This window comes from Orbicella faveolata, unplaced genomic scaffold, assembly GCF_042242905.1.
Source record: "Orbicella faveolata isolate gen_17 unplaced genomic scaffold, um_ofav_v1 contig_46, whole genome shotgun sequence".
Classification (NCBI taxonomy): domain Eukaryota; kingdom Metazoa; phylum Cnidaria; class Anthozoa; order Scleractinia; family Merulinidae; genus Orbicella; species Orbicella faveolata.
Genome location: NW_028301576.1, coordinates 1,740,802 through 1,767,259, shown reverse-complemented (window position 1 = coordinate 1,767,259; position 26,458 = coordinate 1,740,802). Strand labels below are relative to the sequence as shown.

Sequence of the window (26,458 nt, the reverse complement as noted above, 5' to 3'; positions counted from 1 at the left end):
GTTACTTCCCAACACTTGTTGCCTCACAATGCATTGAATTTGTAACAAGGAACTAGATGCTTATCATTCTTTTAAAGAATGTATGGCATTTTAAGCGTTACTTAATGACACACTGAAGTCTAAAGTAAACACTTGAGAGCCACAAGTCACCTGGATATCCACAGCACTAGGACATAAGAAATGTTCAACGCGTGTAGTTTGTGCTGCGTTTTTTCCACTTACTACAGTTTCAGATGGCACAGAACAGGGTGTGACGAAGGGGTTGTGCTGGCCAAAGATCTCTGAGGGCTTAATCAGGGATGAATCCTTGCATGGTGAGGGTACAACTGATGTATGCACAACACCCGAATCCTCCTGAAAACAAGAGCATGTATTAGAAAATAGCTTAAAGAATATGTGTGCTGATTGGTTTTAAATCATGTATCCATAACTCGATAGAAACACGGAACTAGCATCAGCTATTGACGTAATGATGGCGCAAGCAAAGAGAATTTACATTTTGATGATCAAAGTAAACAAGTTATCTTCCTTTTTTTCGTCGCAGTATTTTCTAAAAGAAATATACAACCTGTTCTCCATATTTCTATCAAGTTATAGAAACACTTGTGAAAGTTTGGGAGAACTCAAAAAAGCTGTGGAAGCACTTGCTTGACGGATCGTGTTCCCACAGCATTTCTTGTTCTCCCAAACTTCCACTCGTGCTTCTATGATTTGATAGAAACAGAGTACATGTTTTCTATTTCTTAATAATTATGTTCCTCATTGGTGGGCAAGTGAAACACTTTCCTTTTTATCACCTTGAAGTTAATGAAAGTAATTACCACCAAGGAAGTTTGTGAGGCTGACCTTTTGGAATTTAGCCCTTAACCAGAGCAGTTACTAAGAGTTAAGGCTTGCAATGCAGCCTTCACTAACAGTCACACTTTTATCTGTCTTAACTAAATTTCATTTCTTAAAATTGGTTCAAGTCCAGGGGTTTCAATAAGGACCAGGCACCAGGCCAATTGACTTACTGCGAGGATGATTTTGCCCACCTAGTTTAACCATCTAATGGAAAGTTTTTCTTACAAAGAAGTTCAGTTGATAAAGTTTTGCATGTCCGTGAAAACCAGTTGCCCTCCTGTTGAAAACGTGACTGAAATCCCTGCAAGTCTGTAGGTGCCGCAGCCAAACCAATTTAGTAGGTGATGAAGCAGGGATATTATGATTCAATTAGTGTAAATCTTGGTCTACTGATCTAGCCAAATAAATCATGTGCCTCTAGAGTCACCTTTTCCTAATGCAAGAATTATGTGGGACTAAGTAAGAGAAGGAGCTCTGAACATGATCGAATATCCATGAATGTCGATATTTTGAACAGGGCTCGAAAAAAGTATCGCCATTTGTCTGGGACAAGTAGATTTTCCCGCAGGGCAAGTAACTTTTCATTGTCGCTTGCCTGATGGGCAAGGGCCCAGGCAAGCTGTCTGCCAACTAAATTGAAAAAAGGTCCACTAAAACTTGCCAAGAGCAAGCAAAATTTGAGAGCTGCTTGTCTGAAGGGCAAGTTAGAATTCAAATTTTTCGAGCCCTGATGAACCAAGTACATGAATGAGTAACAAAATCACTAAGCAATGTACATACCACAACACATTCAACCGTTAACATATCATTTTGCTGTTGTTCCACCACATTCTGTTGTTGTTCTTTTTGTGTAGCAGATGTTGATGGAGCTGCTGATGAAGTTTTGCTCAACTTAGCATATTTTTCCTCTAAGGATGTTCGTACTCTGCGAGGAGTTTTCTCATCACTGCATGACAGTTTTAGTCCACTTTCCTCTTCCTCCCGTTTGATGATTTCATTGAAGTCAGCTTCAAAGTTACCTGGTGTCTGAAGAAGAAATCAAAGTGGAAGCTTAAAAACTTCAACTATCTTCACTTTGTTTTTCAAGTGCTATATAAAAGTTTACATCACTACATGAACCATTGTAAAATGTACTGCAGTGATTTGATTACACCCTCCTTCCAAGAAGCATCCCCTTCTAAAAAGCACTCCCCCTTGAGTGTGCCCCCTTCTAACAAGGGTTCCCATTATGAAGTGGTCAAACTTGATTAATGATATGATATAATTAATAATATGATTTGAAGACCAATCATGCAACATTTCATACCTTTTTTTCAAGATGTACCTCATGCTGATATGCAACTGATGGTATTTTATATGTTCAACTTACATGTGCCATTTTTGCTTCATTTAACACCTTCAGAGCATTCTTGAATGGCGTTGGAGTACGTGGTGACACATTCAACAAAGTTCTCCTAATACGTGGAGTTCGGAATGGATCATCCCCAGAGCTGGTTTCCAGTAAACCAGGTGTATGTAGAGTAGCGTTTGTTGTGCTAACTTGAGTCTTTTCATTAGCTGGAGTCGAGGTCTGAACTTTGCTGGTATTCACTGGAGAGTTTAGGAACTGTGAGGGTGAGAATGGCAAGGACTTTATAGGTGTGGCTCCTTTTGGACTACTGAAAGAGGGATCTGTATTGGCACTGTGGCTGGCATCAGTGTCGCCAGACTGAAGATGGCAGTCAAGGAATTGCTACATACATGTACATGCACAGCAGAGATAGTAACAAAGCAGAATCTTGCTACTCTTAAACAAAATAAATAATTATAATATAACTGATGACACAGTGTTGATACTGCTAGTCTAACAATTTTTGTTACTATTGTTTACTTGTTCTATGTGTATGTGCAGATACCAAGATTGCCATACCTTTTCACTCTGAATCTTCAGGGATTGGTTGAAAAAAAAGAAATGATGGCCTTATGCCTCACTGGGGACAAAGAGGATGAGGGGAGGGGCGGGGGGGGGGGGGGGGGACACTAAGCAGTTGATGTACATGTAGTATCAAATCTAGAGTTTCCATCTACATACACGTTACCAAACATGCAACCAAATTTACAGAGAAGTGTCAAAAGGATACTTTTCTCTTTCGTCCTCTTCTTAAAATAGTTGGAGGTGTACTAAATCTATTCTGCATTACTGGTGAGGTTATAGGAATTAATGATCTGAAATTTGAGAACAACATGACAACAGTTACTCAAATATACCGCTTCTAATCACTTCAAAAGTAATCATACTCTAAATTCAACTTTGACCAAGTAACCATTTTCATGTCACTGTTTTCATATCATGAAAGAAAAAAAAAACAAAAACATGTCCTGATATTGTTGGGTGTAAACATGACATCTTTGGTATCCAAACATTTGGTGTTTTACTGCTGTTAAGCAAACTTTCATGCTGACATTTGGGTAACTTGATTAATAAACACCAGATCTCAAGTGAACGCTGGCTAGGACCAAACTGCCAATTTTAAACATACATTGTAAAAACTGGGGCATTAAAGCAAGAAATTAAGGGAAGCCTTAAAAGTGATAGAGCCATAAACTCACCCTCCCTCTGTCTGAAGACTTGCTATAGAATTACCATCGAATCTGTATCCTAAAAAAGTAAAATCATGTTAAGGTAAGTGCGTAGCAAAGAATGCTGCAAAGCAATTTTAGTGGGGTAAATGTTATTCACATAATTATATTTATTAACTTGTGTGAGGGTGGCCAAGTTCCAAAAGAAATTCTAAGTAAAAAATTAAAAGTGTACAAAGAGAGCTGTGAAAAAGACAGCAGAAGAAAACTTCTTGCCCAGAAAAGTTGCCCAACCCTCCTCCTCCTCCAAAATTTTCTCACTGAGCAAGTCGCTATTTAAAGAAATGTATTATTTCGGTCATGTCCTTTTTCAACCAGTCTGTGTAATTTGCTAAGTTGTACTTTATATCTATTTCTTTTTTTTGGGGGGGGGGGGGGGGGGGTTTCCAGTCAGTTCAGTTCAGGGGTTTCATTCACGTTTTCAGCAGAAGGGACTCTGGTTTCCACAGGGGGGCAAAAGTTTTTAAAGTGAACTTCTTGATGACAAAAATCTTTCCTCTAGATGGTCAAAATCAGGCAGGCAAAATCATCCTGACAGCTGGTCAATTTGCACGGTGCCCGGCCCTTAATGAAACCCCTGTCAATTACAATGAACTTCCAAAGTCAATAAACTGTTTGCTGTAAATTATTTAAATAGCACTGACTTGGTTTATTTTCTGTTATATATTAAGGGAAGCAAAAATATGTTACTGTACACTATTTTATGCAACAGAGTGCTCTTAGGTTGTCACAGTTCATATGATCTGAGAATATCATCATGCTGACATTCTCAGTACCATGCGCCATTGTAGTTAGTAACATGGAAAAAAAAATGTTTCCTTCAAAAGACACATTACAAATGCAATAAACTGCACTGTCTAGTAATCAGCTGGTATCAAAGGAGTTGATGTATGCCCTGTTTGACACTCTAAACACCATAATAAGTGACAGAGCAACACCTCTCAGGGCAACTTACACATTTAAGATTTAAGATTACTACAGCTTCTCACTGGGAGATACTGAAAAACATTCCACCTTTTCAAAATGCAAACTGGGATAATGATCAGACACGTAGCTATTTATCTACCCCTGAAAGCACGACGTGCAGCTGGTTGATCTTAACCCCTTGAGTGCCTGACCATTGTGTATGCCACGTCTAGTAAAAAACTTCAAATGCCACAAGATTTCCACTTAAGCTATAGACACAGGCTTTGTGCCAGATGGGTGTCCAGGCATCCTGTGGATGGCCACTTTTTAAAGAAAATTGTTTTATATGTAGCTAAATATCATTTAGCCAAAGTTAGACCCAAACCAATGCAGCCAGCAGTTTCTCCCTTGAAGGTACGTGACCTAGCTGTGGAGCAGCCCTCTGGGGATTTGCAGGGCTCTTGTGCTTCACCGCACTACAGTACAGTTCTGTTGGCTGATCTTTGCAGATTCTTGCTTCCTCTCTTCCCTCCCTCTTGGTATGCTTGTTTCTTGGTAAGTATTCAGTCAAGTAAGTTATTTCCACTGATATCTTTCAGTGTGACTGTACCAGCAGTTAGCGGCCACTTTTTGGGGTGGTTCCTGCTTTTAGGGTTGCCATGGATACCTCCCTTCAGCTTATGGCTCCCCGCTAACCCTTTACGCACCAGTTCCCAAGCTCATCTATTTGTGACGAGTTTAATTTTCATGTTACTAAAATTGTTTGTTTGAGCAGGCCCTACAGCACATTTTGGACACCCACTTTTCAAATCCTGGCTGAAAGCCTGTATAGACAGGTACATGTACACATTTTTTTGAAAGATCATAAAAAATGTCTCTTTGGTGCACTTGGTTTTGCCAAGGTTGACATAATTTGATAGGCATATGACGTTACATAGAAGGGAGAATTAGCAGTCTCCCAAATAACCTCCCACTAATCTCAGGTGCTGATAAGAGTTGTTTTTGGTTGTCCAGGAGTTTGACTAAATCTCTTAAAATTTTGACGCACTGAGTATGCCATATGGGCACCCGAGGGGCTAAAATTATGACATACTAGAGTAAGTCATACAGGCACTCAAGAGATTAAGTGATGCCAGAGTTACAACACTGTCACCAAAATTAAAACTATCTAGAGTAAAACTTCACCTGTTGTGCCAGGAGATGTCAGCTTTGACAATGGTAAATTCTTGCCCACACTGGCTGTCTTATCAAACGAGTTGATATCACCCCAGGCTGACGGGTCTGATTCAAAAAGGGAATCCCCCTCAGAAAGGATAAATGTTCTAAAGGGAGACATGAGACCTTGATTTGATGTCCTTCCACTGCTTTTGCTTATCGCAGCTGTTGTTAGAGTTTCACGAACAGTAGGTTTTGGTTTAATGTTTGTCAGGTCTGAGCTGGTTCGATGTCTAGAGCTCTCCCCTTGATTTGCTGTAACCATTGCTGGTAGATCATCATCTGATGTAGAATTTTGCCCACTGAACATTGTGTTTGTTGGCTCATCTCTCCTTCTTTTCTCTGTAAAGTAGAAATTTAAGAACCAAATTCACACACCATGCTTTAACAGGAGAACAGTAACAATTTAAGTGTCAAACCCCGGCTTGAGAGATTGAAGACCTCAGCAGAGCGTGGCACCCAGGGTTTTTCTGACCTGGGTCTCATAATTAAAATAAATGGAGTAGTTTACATTGTACATGTACCAGATTCATGCCTCCTAATGATTGTTCCCAAAAGAATGTTGCTTGCTGTACTGTACACATTTATACCAACTAATAATGAAAATAAAATCTTCTGGGTAAAGAACAACTCAATACATGATTGTTTATCATTCAACCTCATCAGCCGTTTTGACGGTTTGCAAGCTACTAGTCAAAATAATAGTCACAACCTGAATAGGTACAAGAAAAGAGAATAATTACAATATTTATCCATGATATGATTAATAACCGTACCTTTCCTTCCTGCAAGTAGAGTTCCCTTGCCATATCGCTTATCAGACTGAAATGAAAGAACAAGATTACAGGTACATGTAACTTATTTTTAAAAGTTACAATATTTTCTCTTACATAGTTGAAACAAATATTTCATGATATGATTTTAAAATATATTTATAGCTGCTGTTAAAAAGATGATTCCAGGAAGAGAATGAGGTTTCATTACCACATGATTGTATCTGATTTTCCTGTAGTGATCATATCCAGCACTTTCAACCTTCCGTCTCATTGTTGAGTTCCAGTGGTTCTTAATGGAGTTGTCAGTTCTGTCAAAAAGTTGTAATCAAATGTTTAGCAAAGCAGTATGCTGTAGAGTGTTGTTTGAAATCCCTGTTTCCTAAAAGGGATGCAAAGTACCACCCACTCCCCACTTACATGTGAGTCTCAGTTCTTTTGGGGAAGTGGAAGTGCTGTTCTGTCTACATGACAAGTTATTTTACAGTTTGATCAGAGACAAAATGAGTTGCTTCTTGGGAAATTATAACACGCACATCTGGTGACAAATCTTGCACCAAATTAAAACTATAAATTTTTTTAACTGGTCATTTACTTTGACAAGCTGATACTTTTGGTGACAACCAATATAATGTCAACAAACCTTCCAGGTAACAGTTTGGCTATCTCAGCCCACTTGTTTCCCATGTTGATATGAGCCTCGTAAATTATCCTGTCTTCATCTTCTGTCCACGCCGATTTCTTGATTTGTGGGTTGAGATGATTATGCCATCTGAAGAACAAACCGACTTGTAACCTTCTTACATGTAGATGTATTTTTTGATAAATCAATATTGTGGCCTACCCACCAACACAAGGTATAGAAATTCAACAGAATTGTTTACTTGCACAGTAGTTCATAATCACAGAAACTTGCATATATATACTTGCTCTTGAACATGTGTAAAGTTCCTCTCAAAATGTCCTAGTTGTTGTCCTAATGTTCCTCTCAAATTGTCACTTAGTGGTATTTGCTGCTTGAGGTTACCGCATACCGTATCTTGCGTCCAAGGGATGCAGCAGGTCTGGTTTTAACTGGAGATACCTAAACCCCTATATCAAATTAAAGCTTATTAAAGCGCATTTCCAAATATTTTTTCTCCAAGCAATTTTTCCACGATTACTCCATATATTTCGAAAACGTTCGGTAACTTTTCAATGACAATGAATACTGTAAACTGCCATTTATAAGCCCCTTCAGAAATAAGCCCCACCATTTATAAGACCATCTAAAAGCCATTACGAAGTTGTAAAAGCCCAGGCTTGTAAGGTTGTTTACCGCATGGAAAATCACAGACCAACTTTTTTAACAATTTGGGTATGGAAACTGATGGACAAATTAAATATGCAAAAGAAAAATTCGCCTTGTAGCTTTCAAAAGGTGATCTGAACGTTCATATTTGGAGGTCATAAGAAATTTTTAAAAAATTTTTAGAATAGTTTGATAGCCAGTTCTATAAGCTTTAATTTGATATAGGGGTTTAGGTATCTACAGTTTAAACTGGGAGCGCTGCATCGCTTGGATGCGAGACAACTCTAAAGGCATATGGCAACCTTCACAATTACCCTTTTCCCCAGTAAATGCATACAATGTAATAAAACAAATATCTTGGGACAGCTTGAATATAAATGTACATAACACCTTACTCCTGTTCAATACAATTCCAACTGAAGTCTCACATACACAAAATAAATTGGCCAACTGTTAATAATGCTGTGTCCTTTTGTGAAACTGCAGGGCAATTCATATCAACTTCTAGTTGAATAAGCCTGCTTGGGCTTCACCAATTACACACAAGGAATAAAGTTCTGTTTTTAAAATATATTGTTCATTTCTATGCTCTCAAAACTATTTTCTTTCTGAAAAAGAAAGCATTGAAGCACAAAAATAAAGTAACTTTACTTGGATAGTTCCACACAGAGAGAAGGTATAATTATTATCTGCTTGACATAATACCCTGCCTTGATCAGCCACAATCAAGATAAATATTTCATTTGTGAAGTTGAATAACATGGATATCTACCTTTCACGGCACTGTTTACCAATCCGCCCCTTGAGATGCTGAGCAATGAGCGACCACCGTTTGGGACCATATTTCCGCACCAGCTCTACAACTTTGTCATCCTCCTAGAAATCATTTTTAAAAAGGTTAACACAAGTTTGGTTGTAATGGAATCCGTTGCCATGAGAATAGCAGCAACACTATGTATAACTGCTAAATGCAGCCTCTGCTTGTTTATAATATACATGTACGTCTTGGTGAGCAAATCCTAGAGTTTCAACATGTCCGACTACCCTTATTGAAAGCTAGTGTAAGAGTATTAAATTCCTGTTTTCAGGCTCTCTGACCTCTTTTGTCCAAGGGCCCTTCACAAGCTCAGGGTTGAGCACTTTCTGCCATCGGTGAAGGCACTGGACATCTGTACGATCTGAAAAATGGCCTGCAACTTCTTTCCAGTTATCTGTTCCAATATCATCCACAAGCTCTTTCAACTTTTCATCCTGTAAATTAAAATAATTAACATTGCAAGGTACTGTACATTGGTTTTAAGATTTAACTTTTGACAATTAAGAATGTTCGTGCGAAAATTTTCCAGTCAATAGATTTTTTAAAATTTTTACGGCAGTCAGATAATGAATTACTTGTGTGAGAAATGCAAAAAAAATGGGGCTCAGCGAGTTCATTTCAGAGATTAAGCATGTGGAAAACTACCCTGAGTTTGAAAAATTGGTGCACGTAAATTCAACATGGTCTACAGGGGTTTATGGTTAAAAATAATGAAGGTGAGTCAATGGAGGCACACGATCTTAGTCATATTTCGTAAAAGTGAGTCTGTTGTGTAAAAAATCCAAATTTTAACAACGTTTTCACAACCTCAACCTTTCAAGAGACATTTGAAAACGTCGCACAAATATGACGTCACTAAAATTCAAACTACAAAACTATTGATCTTCCTGAGATTTTAATTTAATGATGTATAAGAGCAGCTGAAAACTAATATTTATACAAATTTTTGCTTCGAATGGGTACTTGGTTTTGTGACACACTACGTTTGAATTTCTAAGCTTTTGCCTTATGCAGCATTTACATGATGGCCTAGAGAGCTGTCATGCTGGCTAAAAAAAGTGACTTATTTTGGGGAATTTGGCTATACATGTATCTGAACAGTTCATGTCTTAGAAAAGGTATTATTTTAATGTTTTAGAGTTCCTTGAGGGATAAATTCACACTTTTGTAGCAAAATTCAGTGACAGATGTTTCTGTTGGTTTCCGGCCGCCATGTTGGTGCCCCTACGGATGGGCACCAGCATAGCGTCTCCATACAAATCTCTATAAATTTGGGTAAAACATCTCTCCGCATATCGTGCATAAGAAAAATTGCTGTGACCAGAATTTTGGCGAGAGTCTTTGCATATTTACCTTCTTTCATTTCCCAGTTTCTGGACTTTGTCTATTGAACGGTTTTGATTTATAATTTGATCTATTTTGAATGGCGTGACATCGATGGTGCATTTTGCAAAAAATTCAAACTTTGAGTGGATAGATTTTCTTCTTCTTCTCTTTTTTTTTTGCTAAATGTGGAAAATCGGTAGAGAAAATGATCCATCAAAAGAAAAATCGGGGTCACCGAACGTCCAAGATTGTTAAATCCTGGCAAAGCTATAGCAAAGGCCATCTGCCCAATCATTGTTCATTTTATTACTTAGTGCGCGCTCTCACGCACAGGGATTCACGTAGGGGCCAAACCACCCTCCCTAACATTTCATGAAGGCTATATTTGCTTGGTTCATATATTTCTTAACCAAGTTTAGCAGATGAACTTTCTTTGTTCTCCAGTTTATTTTAATTTAGAAGTTGTGACAAAATGTCAGATTATGATGTCACCAAAACGTGCTATATTTTTTTGTAAAATCTGATGTAAAGATTATGTCATTGGAAAGGCCCTGACTTGAGGAGTAAAATGCTGGAAACCGTTTTTTGCTATGATGATTATTTTTTGAGATATGGTAAATTAAATATCTTTTAGGTGTCCCTCCTGGAATTTGCTTAACCATACTGTCCTTCCTAAGTCAGTCTCTCTGGTTTATTTTTTTCAGTTTTTTTTCTAGCAAGGCTAATAATCTAGAAAAATAGAAAGCTTGATGTTGTCAAAAATTGTATGGTTTTAGATATTTGATTTTCGGCTTTGTTAGGACGGTATTAACAGTAAAAAAACGGGTGACGTCAAAGGTTATGACGTAACAAAACTAATTTTAACGCAATAACACTAGAGGGATAATTTTTTATTCCGATTTTCTTCTTTATTTTTGCTTTAGTCATCTGGCACATCACATGTGCAACATAAATGCATTTGCTGGAACAAAATTACGGCTCCAATTTGGGGATTTTTATCAAGGGGGGGACCCCATATTTTGCAGAGTTATTTTTCATATTTAAAAATGCCATATTTCATTTCATTTTTGTGATATGGACAAAATTTTTTCAGGTTTCAGTTCCCCTTGATGTGCTCTTTCGAACACATTGTAAAAAAATATGCATATTAAAAACTTCAAAAGTGGCAAAAAACATGACGTCATCACTGTGAAGTCACATCTTTGACATTTACTGACATTTTTCACATAAATATAATTGGCAATGGGTCTCCTGCTCATCTGCCAAGTTTGGTGTAGAAAGCGTCAATACTTTTTAAGTAATGCGAAATATCCAAGAACTGACGAAACATTTGGGGGGGGGGGGGGGGGCCGTGGTTTGGCCCCTATGTGATTGGGAAGGCCATGCGCCATGCGCTTAAAGCTACGAAATGGAACATTATGAAAGTACCTACCGGGCCTGTGATGCGTCCTAGCTGTGAAACAGCTAGTAAAATGTACACTATTTTGTTGAAAGGACTTTTATTTGTGAAATTTTCAGTATAATGACGAATAAACATGCAAGAACTAAGGATGCTTTTGCTCTTTTATCGACGCTATAAAAGTGTGCCTAAAAGAGTTCACTTTTTGCTCAATCCATGTGCTTTCTGTTTTCCATGATAGATTCGGCTGATTTGAATATGTTTTGCATGGTATAATTAGCCAAATAATATGCCTCCAAAAGTGAAAGTTCCGAATTGGATGTCCAATATTGTTGCCGTTTTGCACTATCAACGTAAAGTCCACCACAACGAATTGTGATCCTGTAAACAACAATGAAGACAAAGTTTCCAAGCCTTCTAGTCTACTTGAGGGATGTTGAGTACAAAGATGGCACAGGGGAAGGTTTAGCACAAGAAATCTTAAATGAAGCCCAGAAAAGGAATATACCCCCTACAAAGATGATTGGATTTGGTTTTGATGGAGCAAACGTCATGAGTGGAGAAGGAAAAGGCGTAATGGAAGGCTGAAAGAACAAAAAGAGCACATGGTATCGCTTGTCACAATATTTTTATGGCCCATTTATTTACCCTAATGGCCCAAACTGACACTAAAATTATATAGGAATATACAGGTTGGGATTTCAGAATGCGACCTCGTTCCCAGGGTCTCTCATCTTTTCGCCCCCTGGAGCGAGCGAAGAGAGACCCTGGTTGGGTCTGGTCACGTGCCACTTTGACAATTGAGAACATCAGGGAGGGGTCCTCTGTAATCAGCAGTTCGTCGCGTTGAGCTTTGTCGCGCGCTGCGACCGCCACATTACCCGCTGCGTTTATCAATACTTAGCTTTCAGGCTGAAACTGGTATAATATCTGTTCCAACGTTTACCTAAAGGTTAAGCAAGTCTGTCTTGAGGCAATTTAGTGGTCGTGATTTTCAGTGTTGCCGTCTTACCCACTGGATTTATGGAAAGTCAGTCATATTTCAACTATGGACGTCGAGCAGCACAATTTCATCCCCTAGTAATTGTTGTTTCTCCTTTGAATGCACTCGATCAGATTGATGCAAAAAACATAAGAACGTCTCTAGGAAAACGTATAGCTTTCCCAAAGTAAAGCTACGGCAGTCTCTGAAGAAAAGGTGGACGAAGATAAATATGATATTTGTGCAACGCACTGTGCTTGCAAACAGTTGTAATCAAATAGCCGGGCCCGACATCAACTGCGGTGTCACAATATAGAATGCAAGTAAGCAATATGTTCACGGAATATTTTAATATTTGTCCCTGGAGAGCCAGTACTTGGAGACTTAAAACATATCTTGCAATAGAAACGAACCTAAACAAAGTATAAGCAAGGCATGGCAAATTACAGGTGTCAAACTCTGAGAAGCGACGTGCAGTTAACAGCGGAAACCATGCAGACCTACGACCTCTAAAAATATGCTGTAACATAATCAAGCGACTCCGCTCTACTTATAATTTCCATTTCTTCTAATAACACGGCATAAAAAGTGCCCCTCAGAAACACGCTTAAAGCAAAGAAAGGTCGAGAGATCAAAAATTAAATGAAAATGTGCACAATTCTCTCGAACCGTTGGCGTCACTTACACTAATTTATTAACGACACAATAAAAGTTATATTTTTCTTTTTCTAGCCTCCTTTTGGTCGAAGATAAATCCAGTTTATCAGCAACGACGGCGAAATGCATACTGCGATGAGTTCGTTGTATTATCCTTCACATTCTGCAAAGTTCGGGGTGCAGACGGCAAGGTGAAACTTCGAATCTCAAGTTCACCCTTTCGCTCCTTTCGAAGTGACTTTGGCCTTCAGTGATAAATTAACAGGCCCTGAATTCTCTAAAATTATTTAATCGCCAGTAATAAGACCTACACTTCATTCTGAGGTAAAGATAAGTCAAACATCTTCCATACACAGCCTCGGCCAAGGTGTGCAATTCTCCATTCACCTTCTTGAGGAGATTTTTACAATATGTAACGTCCTTCACTGAACCAAACAACCTTCAGCAACTCGGATTTCCACTATCAGATGATGGATAAGTTTTCCTTGGTGTTTGCAGAATATTACCGCTGAATATTGCCGCAGAACATCATATCGTTCTTGGTTTACTTTGGTGACAACACATCCCGCATTCCCATGGGTTAAGTATAGACCAAATTTCTACTAGGCTGCCCATCCCTTCAACAATGTAATTGTCATCTCCCAGATTCTGGGAGACATGTGACCAGAACCAACCAGGGTCTCTCTTCGCTTGCTCCAGTGGGCGGTAAGATGAGACCCTGGGAATGAGGTTGTTCAGAATGTGGCCGTTGGCTGTATTAATGGGGTGGCTGCATTAACAGGGTGTTGGCATTACTGGGTTTTTCTTTTTACAAAATGTGTGGGCATTTCACCGGCTGGGGACAAAAAAGACTGGCCACAATAATGAGGTCACCATATTAACAGGGTGACCCTAAGACAGGGTTCCACTGTACTTTGAAACAGGATGACAACTAAAGCTGTTATGTGACCAAAGGAAACCAATTTGCTGTCTGTGGTGTCCAGAGTCTGTCCAGAGTTCTTATCTCTGATTGGCTACAACACAAGAAACTTTCCTGACATATTTTCAGGGTTCCAGATAAGTTTTCAAGGTTAGGTGTCAACAAGGAATTTGAACAGGTCAATCTCCATTGCTCCCACTAAATCACTATAAATTTTCACCTTGTAGGGTTTTTGACCTGAGACCCCCCACTTATCTGGAACAATGATTTTAGATGATCATGCCTCTATAACTTTGACCATAATGATGTTCGCTAGAAAATCTTCCGATACAAAGAATATTTTTCAAACGTTTTCTGCTGCCAAGGAATCGGAAATAGAAGACAGAGCTTAAGACATATTAGCATAAAAATTGCAACCACTCAATTAATAACTATAGTCCAGAAACTAGGATATGATACATGTAGGTAATTGATATATAAACCTCACCAAGATTTAAGTCTGCATGGTTTTTCATTTGCCCAAATGCAATGCCATTATTTGGAGAAGTGTTTCACCCAACTCTATTGGGCTTTGCATGGAGACACCATGTACCCTTTGGAGGGGTACCAACATGGCAGCTGCAATGTAAAAGTAGTTTGTCCACAGAACCTGTATTTTGTCATCATAACATGTCATCACTGAGTCGATGATCCATCGCGTGCGTGACAAGCGATTGTTGTCACTTCACATAGAGTTGCTTACTGCCAAATTTGCATAATGTCTGTAATGTTACACTGTCAATAAACGATATGAAAACAAACTTGCTTCTTTGGTGGAATCTTTGGTTTTTAGGCACTAAGACCCATAGCTGTGTTATTTAAGGTGATTCCTCACATTTGCATTGAGCATCCTTACTGTGCATAATTCATGGCATCATTCGCGTGCGCTTGTGCACACGCACATCGAAAACATGGCAGATTTGCCTTGATATTGAGTTCTGTCAGTTGAAAAATGGCTATAGCTCACTAACGAGCTCGGGCACCCCAAATTTTTTTCCAGTGATTTTCATCAATTAATCATTAGCTTTGCGTGAGAAAAGACTGATCTGATTTCTATTATAAAAGAGGTAAAAAACGTTCTCTAGTAAAATTGTTTAAAGTTGTGAGCTTTCAACAGCCAGTCTGCTGTCTTCGACGGACAAAAACAAAATGATAAAATAGACCTAAAAGTTTTTGATAACAAGCAAATGGCATATATTAAATATCAACATCAACATCTTAGATGATGAAACCATGGTCTCCTTCGATGTGATTTCCTTATTCACTGCTATTCCTGTAGAAAAAGCCTGTAACTACATCAGGAAGAAATTAGATGATTATTCTCTCCATTCCAGAAGTAATCTAGACATTGATGACATAATTTGTTTACTAAACCTTGTGCTGTCCAACAATTATTTCATTTCCAATGACGACATCTACAAACAAATCCACGGCTGTGCCATGGGTAGCCCTGTCAGCCCTGTAGTGTCCAACTTATGTATGGAGGAAATTGAAGAAACAGCAATCGATTCAACCCCGGTTCCACCCAAAATCTGGAAACATTACGTAGGTGACAGTTTTTGTGTCATCAAAAAGAATGCAGTTACTTCTTTTCATGACTCACTGAACTCTATCGACCCACATATTTCCTTCATCATCGAGCACGAATCTAATGGTCAGCTGCCATTCCTCGACACCCTTATTTCTCGCAATAATGAGAGGCTCAACATTGATGTCTATCGGAAGTCCACGCACACGGACAGATATCTTGATTTCCGTTCACATCATGACAGAGAACACAAAATCAGCACTGCAGCAACACCTTTACATAGAGCCCTAAAACTACCAAACTTGGAAGCTGGAAAAGCCCGTGAAATTGATCACATTAGCACCGCGTTACAATCTTATGGCTACCCACAAAAAGTCACTGCTGATATCATAAGAAAGAAATCTTCGACTTCTCCAACACCTTCACCTGAAGAACTAGTTGGGATGTTCTTCAGTTGGGCTGACCCAACGAATACTCAGAGCTTCGCGGTCCTCCCCTACATCAAAGGTATTACCGAGCCTCTTTCTAGAATTCTCAAAAGTCATGATATTTGAGTAACCAACAAACCAATCAAAACACTACAACAAGAGTTCCCTGTTCCCAAGTTTCGACCTTGGGTCGACGACCAGTGCAATGTTGTTTACAAAATCCCTTGTGGGTCTTGTCCCTGGAGTTACATCCGCGAGACAAAAAGATTGTTTAGTACAAGGTGAAAAGAACATATCAGAAATACTAAACAATGTGCTAAAGGCTCCAATGTAGCAAAACATGCCTGGACCTTTGATCATACCATCGACTTTACCAATGCTGAGATAATTGACAAAGGCAACAGCCGCATTAGAAAGATGCTGGAATCCTGGCACACAGTGAAAACGGTTGAGGCCGACAACAATTCGTGCCCTCTGCCGGGACAATATGACATTCTTTTAAACAAACACTAATTTTACACTTGTAGGATTCTCACATTCTTTCTCATGTATTCTATTTAATATATGCCATTTGCTTGTTATATTCAAACACTTTTAGGTCTATTTTATCATTTCATTTTTGTCCATCAAAGACAGCAGACTGGCTGTTGAAAGCTCACAACTTTAAACAATTTTACCAGAGAACGTTTTTTACCTCTTTTATAATGAATCCTGGTATTGCATCTTCAATATTTTTACTGATTTCTATTGTTGACAATTGAATAAATAAGGAAAATAGCAGCTGAACTGTAGTCCTTTCTATTTTGCAGTTTGATAGCTGTGGCAAGCAATTTGGTTCCAATATTAATATTTTAAACAAGGATTCAGCTGTCTGTCAAAATCAAACTTAAAAAGTTTATTTGTGTCCGACACAAGTATTGACTGTAGTTTGAGGTGTGTTTTCATGAGTCTGGGCTCACAAAGAGTTTACAATAACTTGGAATGCATTCTTGTAATAAGCATTAAATAATGCTAAAATGGGACATTTTCAATGCCTCACTGCTCTTCAATGAGCATGGGCACCCCCCTTTTTTATTTTATAACTAATGAATGAAGAAGATTGTGGACTTCACAGGATAATTCAAACAATTTTAGTGTAGTCAATTGGCTGTCAATGGTGACTTCTGGTTGAATTGAATTGTTACTGCTTAGTTAATGTTTGAAAGATGTAAAAATTCACAACAGTTGTTTTATCTCTCACAGAATGACTTCTTAATATTCCTAACCTTAGTTTGATGTCAATTAAATCCATTTTTCATGACTAAAAGTCAAGTTCACCGTTGATTCTCAAATGGCCTTCATCTTTGAGTATGGTACTATAATGGGACTTTTCCCAGCTGAACCAGTGTTAAACGAAAACTACAAGAAAAAGACATTGTAGCTAACACGGCAGAGATCACAGTAAAGCTTGGTTGATTATATCATCGATTATGGCCTGTATTCGTTTTCAGGCCTTGGCTTTCGGGGGGTCTTAGTTTTTGCTACAACCTGGCTACAGCCATGGATAATGTGGTCAATTCAGTGTAAGTGGATTAATTATTGTTATATCGTTGCTGTCAGAACTGGAACAACTCATAATATTTGTTCACTCTAATTCCTAAAATTGTTTTTACCCGTTTGTCTTTATGACTTCTCAGCTGTAGAAAGAAAAGTCAGCATCCTTTGCTGCCTCCTCCTCATCTTGGAAAATTGTGCATGTGAGAAGAAATCTGCTGCTGTGCAGACACATGCACGTTTAAATGACAGCCTCTGCACATGAACAGACTTTCTACCAAAAAATGCTCTTGCTTACAAGTTCAAAATGTACATATGATTTATCCATTAACATTTATTTATTTCCTCAAAAAGATCAGATTGCGATTACCTTGATGAAACAGAATTGTGTATTAATAAAATCGGAATACGAAAAGTACCCAGGGTAAATGCCTGAAGTAGCTGGTAATTTGCACCGGGTGTCGGCTAAATTTGAAAACCCTGCATAACACTCAAAGCGGATATAAATTAATCATGAAACATTTTCCAAAACTCTACTTCACTATTTCATGCTCTGTTCTGCAAACAGTAAATGTAAGATTGCATGGGAGGTCTGTTACATAACATTCCTATCTTTCCTAACAAGTTCATGGCTTCTTTTGAGCAAATAAATTTTCTGTCAAAACATAAGGCAATTTCCCTTTCACTGGGAAGAATCTCCAGCCTCGCTAAAAAACCAACGCTGCCATGACCAGTGGCTGGCGCAAAAAAAAAGTTCTTCTTGACCTGAGCAGTTGCACAACCAACAACATAGTGTTGTGTGATCGATATTTTCAAAAGTGGAACCGGCATTATTGAATTTTAACCCTGTCAACAGCCGTCTGGGATAGATATATCTATTTAGAAAACAGCCTTAAGAAAATATGCGCACTGATTGGTGAAAAAAGATGTTTCTATAACTCGAGCTGTTAACGAGCTGTTAACGTAATGATGATGCGTGCAAAGAAAATTTACACTTTGATAATCAAAGTTTACAGGTTGTTTTCCTTTTTTTGTTGCGGTGTTTTCTAAAAGAAATAGAAAACATGTTCTTTGTGTTTCTATCGAGTTAAAGAAACACTCGTGAAAGTTTGGGAGAACTCGAGAAAGCTTTGGAAACACTCGCCTGCAGCTTGTGTTCCCACAGCATTTCTGGTTCTCCCAAACTTCCACTTGTGTTTCTATTAAACAATTAGATTATGAGCTCACAATTTCTATCACGTGATAGTTGATCACGGCGCAGCCCGAATCAACTATCACGCATAGAAATCGAGAGTGAATAATCTAATTGTTTTAGTATAAATCTACTAGTTGTTCAAAACCTTGTCTAAATCCTCTTCACAGACACTTCAAAACTGCCAAGAAGCAGCCGTCATTTTGTTAACAAGTGCATGCACACTGCTTTCACTATCTATTACAGAATAGATAGTGAGTAGCGTAGCCAATCAGAGAACGGCATTCGTGATAGAACGCTGGTAGATTTATACTAAAACTCAATAGAAACACGGTACATGGGCATTTCCACAGTTACGGACGTTACATTCAGAGTCATTTTTGAAACTTTAATCTAGCACAGGCAAAGGATAGGAAGAGATTGTCCAATGTTACATTGCTGATCATGTTTGTGCCTACTGACGCATTAATTGAGTTATAAAAGTTTTCCACTTGACTGGCCTATATTTTAAAATAGAGCAAAAAACACACCGTTACGGACGTTACATAAAAAACAACCACATGAGCCAGAGCACTGGTATTAATGGAAAATTCCTGTGAAGTGTCAGGGCTTATTGCATGAACTGCTCCAAATATTTGAAGTATAGTAGTTGTGTGAACCAAAAAGCTTAATTTAATTTAAACTGGCTTTCGCAATTATATAATGCTATGTGAACTTTAACGTTACGGATGTTACAGCCAATGTTACGGACGTTACACTGTGTGAATTATTATAAAATGCACACAATGAATCAGCTTTTTTGTATTGTTGGCCACAGTTTTTTGGACATATAAGTTTAAAAAGGCTTGTATTTAACATTTTATAAATCAAACTGGTTGGTACTTTATGTTAAAGGCGTGAAATGTCCCAACACAGTATGAAGGACACTACATTCATTTTACATAATGTACTCAGCTTTGAGCATGCTCTTTGCAAACTATCTGAGCCCACAGACATATACTGGACTCCAGTGAATATAATTAATTCCTTCTCTAAAACACTGCTTTCTTTGAGAATTCACATATCCAAAAATGCGTTTAACTGTGGCAGAAAGAGTCCGAAATCACAGAAAAAAAATCAAAGAAAATGCAGAAAAGCATGCAGCACATAAAGAGAAAGACAGACTTAGGAAAAGGGAAAGTAGAAAGAAAGCTGTTGATCCAAGAAAAGCTGAACTTGAAAGAAAGAAGTGTAGGGAAAGAGTGCGATTGCACAGGCTTAAGAAAAAGTTGTCTGCCTCACATGTACAAGATCCTGGTGACACTCCTGTAAGCTATGCTTACAAAACTCCACAAGCACTGGGTAAAGCAGTACACAAAGTTTCACCATTACTACCAAATAGCCCAAGGAAACGAAAAGCTGTAATCGAAAAGATTGCAAAGTCACATGGACTTCCACTTTCAAGTGAACACCAGAAATCCACTGGCAACAAGTGCATTGCCAAGTCCACAGTAGACTGTGTTCAAGAATTTTACTACCGAGATTCCATTTCTCGACAAGCACCAGGGCGTAAAGACTATGTTATCATGAAAGAGAATGGGAAGAAGTTGAAACTACAAAAGAGGCACTTGATGTGGTCACTGAAAGAGACTTTTGGACTGTTTCAGAAAGAGAACCCTCAGGTAAAGATTGGCTTCAGCAAATTCTGCTCTCTTAGACCAAAGAATGTTCTGCTGCAAGCATTCATGCCACGGCAGGTTTGTCTCTGCCAGTATCATGACAACGTGAAGTTGCTCTGCGAATGCCTCACAAAAGAAATCCAAAGTTTTCCTTCCTACTCTGCAGCATTTGTTGATAACTTTGTCTGCGATAGCAATAAAGAAGAATGCATGATGAGCAAATGTGGTTCATGTCCAGCCTGGCTTGATGCAGTCAAGGAAGATGCTGCTCTGGATAAAATTGTTCAGTGGCAACAATGGGAGAGAGTTTCTCATCAAGTTCAGTCCAAACAAGGCAAACCCAAACTGGTGAAGAAGATGGAGAAAGTCACCAAAGAGGGAACTGTTGAAGAAGCCTTGCATTCTCTTCAAAGTAAAATGCCTTCATTCTTGGAGCATGTTTTTGTAAAGAGGAAACAAGCAGAATTTTTTGAAAAACGCACAGCTCAAATGCAACCAGATGAAGCTGTTGTCCAAGTTGATTTTGCTGAAAATTATACCTGTCAGCATCAAGACGAAGTTCAAGCAGCGCATTGGAGTCAGCAACAGGTTACACTCTTTACTGTTGCAATTTGGACTAAAGATTCGGATGACAACACAAAGTGCAGTTCACATGTTATAGTCAGTGATGACCTCGACCATGACAAGAAATCAGTTACTGTTTTTATGGATATTGTGGTAAACAATTTTGTCAAGAAAAATTTTCCACAGGTTAAAGTTGTCGACATCTTTTCTGATGGGCCCACCTCCCAATTTAAAAACAGGTACATGGCTGGCTTCTACCATACTCTTCAGAGAAAGGGACTAAAAATAAAGTGGCACTTTTTTGCCACTTCCCATGGCAAAGGAGTGGTTGATGGCTTGGGAGGAACAGTAAAAAGGATGGTGTGGACTGCAGTGTCCACGAGGAAAGTGGCAAATGTGCAGGACGCAAAATCCTTTGCAAACGTTGCAGCACAATTCTGCAAATCAATCAACATTCAACTATGTCTTAAGAAGGATATTGATGAATTAGGCAGTGGTCTTGTACTGGACAAATGCTTTCAAAAAGCCACAGCTATCCCAGGAATTAGCAAGGTCCACTGCATAGCACCAGCAGAGAATGGTCAAGTACATTGTCTCCTTTATTCAAGTCAGCTATCTGTTCTTCATGAGATTGAACGATCAAATGATGCTGAAGAAACCTGTAGTGACTCAGTCAATGAAATAACCAGATCTGAAGTCAGTGACGGTTCCTGTAACAACAGTGGGGACAGTGAGGATGAAGAGAGTAGTGGCGATGGAGGTAGTGATGGTGATGTTGCTGATGATGAAGATGACACGCCATTGTGCACATATGCTACATTACCAGCTGACACACCTATGACTGATGAAGAGGAAATTATTATTCAGATACAGCAAGGCTTGCCTGACCACATCAGGGCAATTCTTAATGACCACTGCACTGAATTCCAAATTCCTCCATTCAGCAGTCTAATGGCAGGGCTAATTATTAGTGAAGCCATTGACTTTAAGGGTGATCCCTTAATTGACATAAGGGACTTGAAAGAGCTCGAAGGAAAAGCTGTAGAAGATGAATCAAAGTGGGTTACAAATTTTATTGTTGATGCATATCTACAGCTAGTCAAGGCTGAAAGTGCTCAAAAGGGTGTTAAAGTGGAAATTTTTCGATGGGAAGAATTTGAAAAGCTGGTGCAAAGGCAGACCCTGAAAGATCCTCTGACAGACAAAGATGACCTTTTCAAACAAGATGCAGTTTTCTTTCCCTGCAATGATACTGAGGGTGAACATTGGTTCCTTGGAGTGATGTTTCCTCAGGAAATGTGTATCATAGTGCTCGACAGCTTGCCAGGTCAGTTTGTTAAGCCAACTGTCTTAAAGCGAGTGGAAATGATGGTGTCACTTCTTTTGAAAGCTGACCGGTCGACTGATGTCAGCCAGTGGTCTTTCTATTCAAACAAGCCTGGTGAGATTCCAGAACAGAATAATACCTATGACTGTGGAATTTTCAGTTGCCTATATGCAAGATGTGTGGCTACAAGATCTGTGATGATCCCTAAAACTGAGGTTCTGGCATACAGGCAACTGATGATCCAAGAGTTGCACCAGAAAAGCCTTTGCCCAATTCCACCACCAACTATTCAACCAGGGGAATACTATGCAGTTGATTACGTCAAAACCTATTATTTTGGGAGAGTAATGAAGAAAAGTGGCAGTTTTGTAGAATTCAAGTTCCTGCACAGAAATAGTGCCAGTACTTTCCATTGGCCTAGACGAGATGACGTGGACACAGTCCACTTTTCAAACATTTTTTCTGATCCAGTAACTGTTCCCCAATTTATCAGTGGGCCTTTTGAAATTCCGGAGCTGCCTGCCGTGGAAAAACTTTTCAAAGTTATAAGGAAACACAAGAAAGTTTGAAAAACTATCAAGAGAAATAACTGTTTAACCAGAATACTAATTCCATTGATGTTAGGTGGAACAAGTTAATGTTTAAAAAGACAAATTGTCTTTGAGTGTAATGTTTGGGTTCTTGAGACTTTTTCAAATGTAAGCTTCAAGAATTGTAACGTCCGTAACGTTACGTCCGTAACAAAGTTTTGTTACCATTATTTGGAAAATGTTGCAGTTTTTCAGGGACTGCTTTTTACCAAAGTGTTTCTAAAGAATATTTAGCTTTGTGGCAGAAATATCTTTGAAATCTTTTAAATAGTTATTTTAAGAATGGAAAAAGATTGTGTAAACGTTACGGACGTTACGTAACGTCCGTAACAAAATTTACTTTGTTAATAACTATTTTTTAAAAAAAGTTCAGGGTGAAATTTATATTTTTTATGTATTAACTCCTTTGAGGTATTTCTTCTGATATAACTGTTTGTAGACACAAATCATTTCCAAGTTTTATATAGCAAGTTAAAAATTTGTCTCTCACCTATTGTTTAGTATTAAAAAATAAACACTTACTTTGGAGACCCCCCCTGAATGTGTTGCTATCACAAGCAAACTGAAACTTATTTTTCTATGTACTATAACTTGTCAACAACATAGTACAGGGTATGATTTTAAGTCCAACCACTTTTTAAAAATCTGGATTTTTCACATTCTCACATGGAATTGCCCACATGTTTTCTATTTCTTAAATACATTTAATAAGTGATGCAGACCAAAAGCCAAGGAATGCATAATTAACCAAGCCCCAGGCAAAAATTAGCACTTGCAAGCTAACTTGGCAGCTAACTTGCTTCCTTCAACATGCACTTGCAAGCCAACTTGCTTTCTTCAGACTGGACACACAAGACTTTTTATTGAGCAGCTTTTAAATGTTAAAAATACACACAACAAAAGATCAGATTAACATTTGACCAGTTTGCAATAAAACATACAATATATACACTTTTATCTCTTTTTATGCAAAATATGCAATCGCCAAGTACACAATATGTACAATCGGCCTAAATATGAGGTCTAAGATTTATTTTATTGTTAAAGTGACAGTGTACAAATTGCCTGGCAACATAGTTGTGACACCTAAATGTGAGCAAATTTATAATAAAGCCCAATGCACGTTTTGAACACTGACGACTCTAAATGACTGCGCAATCAAGATGGACGCGGCTAGCCGACACAACGGTTATTTAAATTGGTGTTAAAAAGAGAAATATTGGCATACATGTGAAGAAGCCGACCGGGCTGGCTACGAGCAAGCGTAACTCTTTCTCGACACAAAATACACCGTTTTAAACCGCACCATGTCTTGCAGCAGAGGACATTTCGCTGCATGCATAGCTAGAACATTATATCTATCGATCTGTTTGAGTTACACCCTCAGGACGCATTCGGCATGAAGCTCATTTGCTTTATTCCGTTTCATACACATAAATTTGCTTTAATTAAGAATTGTGTACTTCTTTCATTTTCCCCGAATTGGCAATTCCTTCGAGAACGTGCAATCTCCAGGAGAAAGCGACCCACAACGATGAAACAAAACTCGGGAGGAACGACGCAACAGTCCCAAAGTACGACTGCGACGAAAAGCACGGCTTCTACGAGACCATATTTCATGCAGTAATACGATCCTTTTCAACGGACATTCGAGATTTAAAATGAAGCTTACTACACGCTTGGTTACACAAAAGCAAACGCTTTGTTCAAAACGGTCTGCGATAAGAACGCCCCGAACTTGCACTTATCTCACCCAATATGCTTACAGAAACCGATAAACATTGCGTTAACTTCTTCACAAAGCCAAATACGAGAAATATGAGCAAAAACAAAATTAACAATCGTCGCCAAAACAAACTGTTATAAATGAATAACGTTGGCCAGTTCGTGCTATGCTTCAAGAACCCCTGACAACTTCCATCGGTTCCATGCAATAACAAAGTAAACAAAATGCGAAAGAAATTACTTCAACGCCACATATTTTCCATCGAATTGAAGGTTTTAGGGATACCTTTATCCATTATTTAAACCGAGGTGCCGAAAACGATAAAATATCTACGTGTGGCAGCGCTGTTTGCAAATGTTCATACGAACCTCATCTTTCGTCCATCTTCCCTTGTTGACTTTCTTCTTCCGACGATGGGTCCTTTGCGACGATTCCTCTTCAACAGGAACACTATAGCCACTACATTCATGAAAAAGAAATACATTAGCCGACAAACTGATGTAATCTAAACCATCCTTGTTCACATAACCGTCGAGCGATTGCAAATACAAAATGACCCCTGATCGGGGCATCGCAATTTGCGCACCGCAAAAAAAATTTGTCCAATACACGCAAGGGTTTCTTTTCGGTTCCCACTTACCGTGCTACTGATTCTGCAGCTTTAAGAAGAAGCAACATTCTTACATAAGGAGCCTTTAGGCATTCTCTGTACCTCACGAAATAGATTTGTCAATATTCAGCGGAGAAAGACGAGCCACCGTGCGTAAGTAACTCAGACGCTGTGAAAGACGCACAGCGAATCAAAAAGAATATGCACGTGTTACAGCACGCGTAAAGCCCGGATGTTCACTTCAAGACGTAAAATAATAAACTTATTTTTTCACCATTCCATGCATTTTCACAGCAAAAGTGTGAAAATGGAACTTTCTGATTCTACAGCAGTTGAAAAATACAAGAGAATAGGTTTAGATCTCCAAATAAATGCAAACAAAAGTCGCTTTATGACAGCGCACATTCGAAACGAGGCCGCATCGATCGCGCAAGCAAAGTCCCTTTGCTAAATTAGTATAATTTATGATTTTAATCCTTTCTGATGAAAACACCAAACTTATAGCTCGGAGACAGCGACATCAAGTAAACAGCTACTAGAAATGCTTACGATTGTAAGTTTTGCTGTATTTTATCGACGATTGTGCAAAACAGCTATCTGACAAACCACGAGTACATAAACACTGTAAGCTGCAGGACAAATCATGGGTGAAAAATTGTTTCATCGGAATGTTTTCGACACGTTCGCAGCCACAGTTATGGTATAGAAACCTTCCTCTAAGAAATCGTGAGCCTGGTTTAACGCTTGATCCAGATAAATGCTTTGCTTTGTCTTCTCATCTCGACTTTTCTTATTTTCAAAAATGGCGCGGAAACCGCGACGTGATTCATCGCAAGTATTTTGATCTTCACTGACCAAAGCAGTGGAACTCGTGATCAAATATCTAGAAGAGCAAGAAATCCTTACCGAAAGAAGTAGGCATTAGCCATCCTCGAGGAAATCCGTGGAAATCCTGAGCCAAAAACCTAGAAGGAACCCCGATATTCGTAGACCTTCTTTTATTGTTGTAAATCGAGATGCGGTTTGAGTGATTCACGCTTCAAATAGACCGCCACGACTGCTTTGTTCTGATTGGTTAGTACGGATAAATCGCTTTATTTTGATTGGTCGAAGCGAGTTCAAATGTACGTCAATTCCTTTGGGGCCTTTTCTTCGCTGAAATTTTGTAATATGAAGTTCTTGACGAGTTCTTGACAGCAAGGCCGCAAATCGTCCCACAAAATCTGAAATATGGATTAAATTATTTCATATAAAATGTGGAAACTTTCCTGGAATAATCACGCTGCTCAAGATTCGGAAATACTTGCTCGAAGTCGTCCAATCCATAGTTCTTTTTAGTGCGATCTAGGGCTTGCTCGTGTTAACATTGTTTATCTTTTTTTTTCATTGAATTGACACGTGCTCTAAAGAAGCTACACAATTCATTTTCACATATAAGTAGAGGTCGCATTAAGTGAGCTAGCCTCATAATATGTGATATAATTTGTTGCAAATGAGCATGAGTTGCGACCGTCTG

At 38.7% G+C, this 26,458-nt stretch overlaps 2 protein-coding genes and 1 pseudogene across 6 annotated transcripts in view; 2 read left to right on the top strand and 1 right to left on the bottom strand.

Moving 5' to 3' along the window:
• The window catches only part of LOC110056416 (myb-related protein A-like), a 30,157-nt gene extending 4,176 nt beyond the window's left edge, over positions 1–25,981 (bottom strand). Inside the window, exons 1-13 of one of the 5 annotated variants that reach the window (XM_089278612.1) lie at positions 25,849–25,981; positions 24,701–24,791; positions 8,746–8,898; positions 8,420–8,523; positions 7,000–7,128; positions 6,568–6,667; positions 6,360–6,405; positions 5,554–5,925; positions 3,433–3,481; positions 2,964–3,048; positions 2,213–2,551; positions 1,624–1,869; positions 151–354 (exon numbers count right to left, since the gene is read on the bottom strand). In XM_089278612.1, the coding sequence (XP_089134738.1) occupies positions 151–354; positions 1,624–1,869; positions 2,213–2,551; positions 2,964–3,048; positions 3,433–3,481; positions 5,554–5,925; positions 6,360–6,405; positions 6,568–6,667; positions 7,000–7,128; positions 8,420–8,523; positions 8,746–8,898; positions 24,701–24,791; positions 25,849–25,871 (1,941 nt within the window). In that variant the 5' untranslated portion in view covers positions 25,872–25,981. Of the gene's footprint in view, positions 1–150; positions 355–1,623; positions 1,870–2,212; positions 2,552–2,963; positions 3,049–3,432; positions 3,482–5,553; positions 5,926–6,359; positions 6,406–6,567; positions 6,668–6,999; positions 7,129–8,419; positions 8,524–8,745; positions 8,899–24,700; positions 24,792–24,972; positions 25,304–25,848 lie in introns of those variants that run through there. The other 4 variants (XM_089278613.1, XM_089278610.1, XM_089278611.1 and 1 more) reach the window with 4 other exon arrangements.
• Positions 15,020–16,380, top strand: LOC149097889 (uncharacterized; annotated as a pseudogene).
• On the top strand, positions 19,265–22,740 carry LOC110041600 (uncharacterized). The gene has a single exon (XM_089278609.1). The coding sequence runs from the start codon at positions 19,538–19,540 to the stop codon at positions 22,583–22,585; it is 3,048 nt and encodes a 1,015-aa protein (XP_089134735.1). The 5' UTR covers positions 19,265–19,537; the 3' UTR covers positions 22,586–22,740.
• Positions 25,982–26,458: the final 477 nt, after the last annotated feature.

Excerpts from the sequence above, each read along its gene's own strand:
- LOC110041600 (XM_089278609.1), top strand. The coding sequence starts at position 19,538 with ATGCGTTTAACTGTGGCAGAAAGAGTCCGAAATCACAGAAAAAAAATC.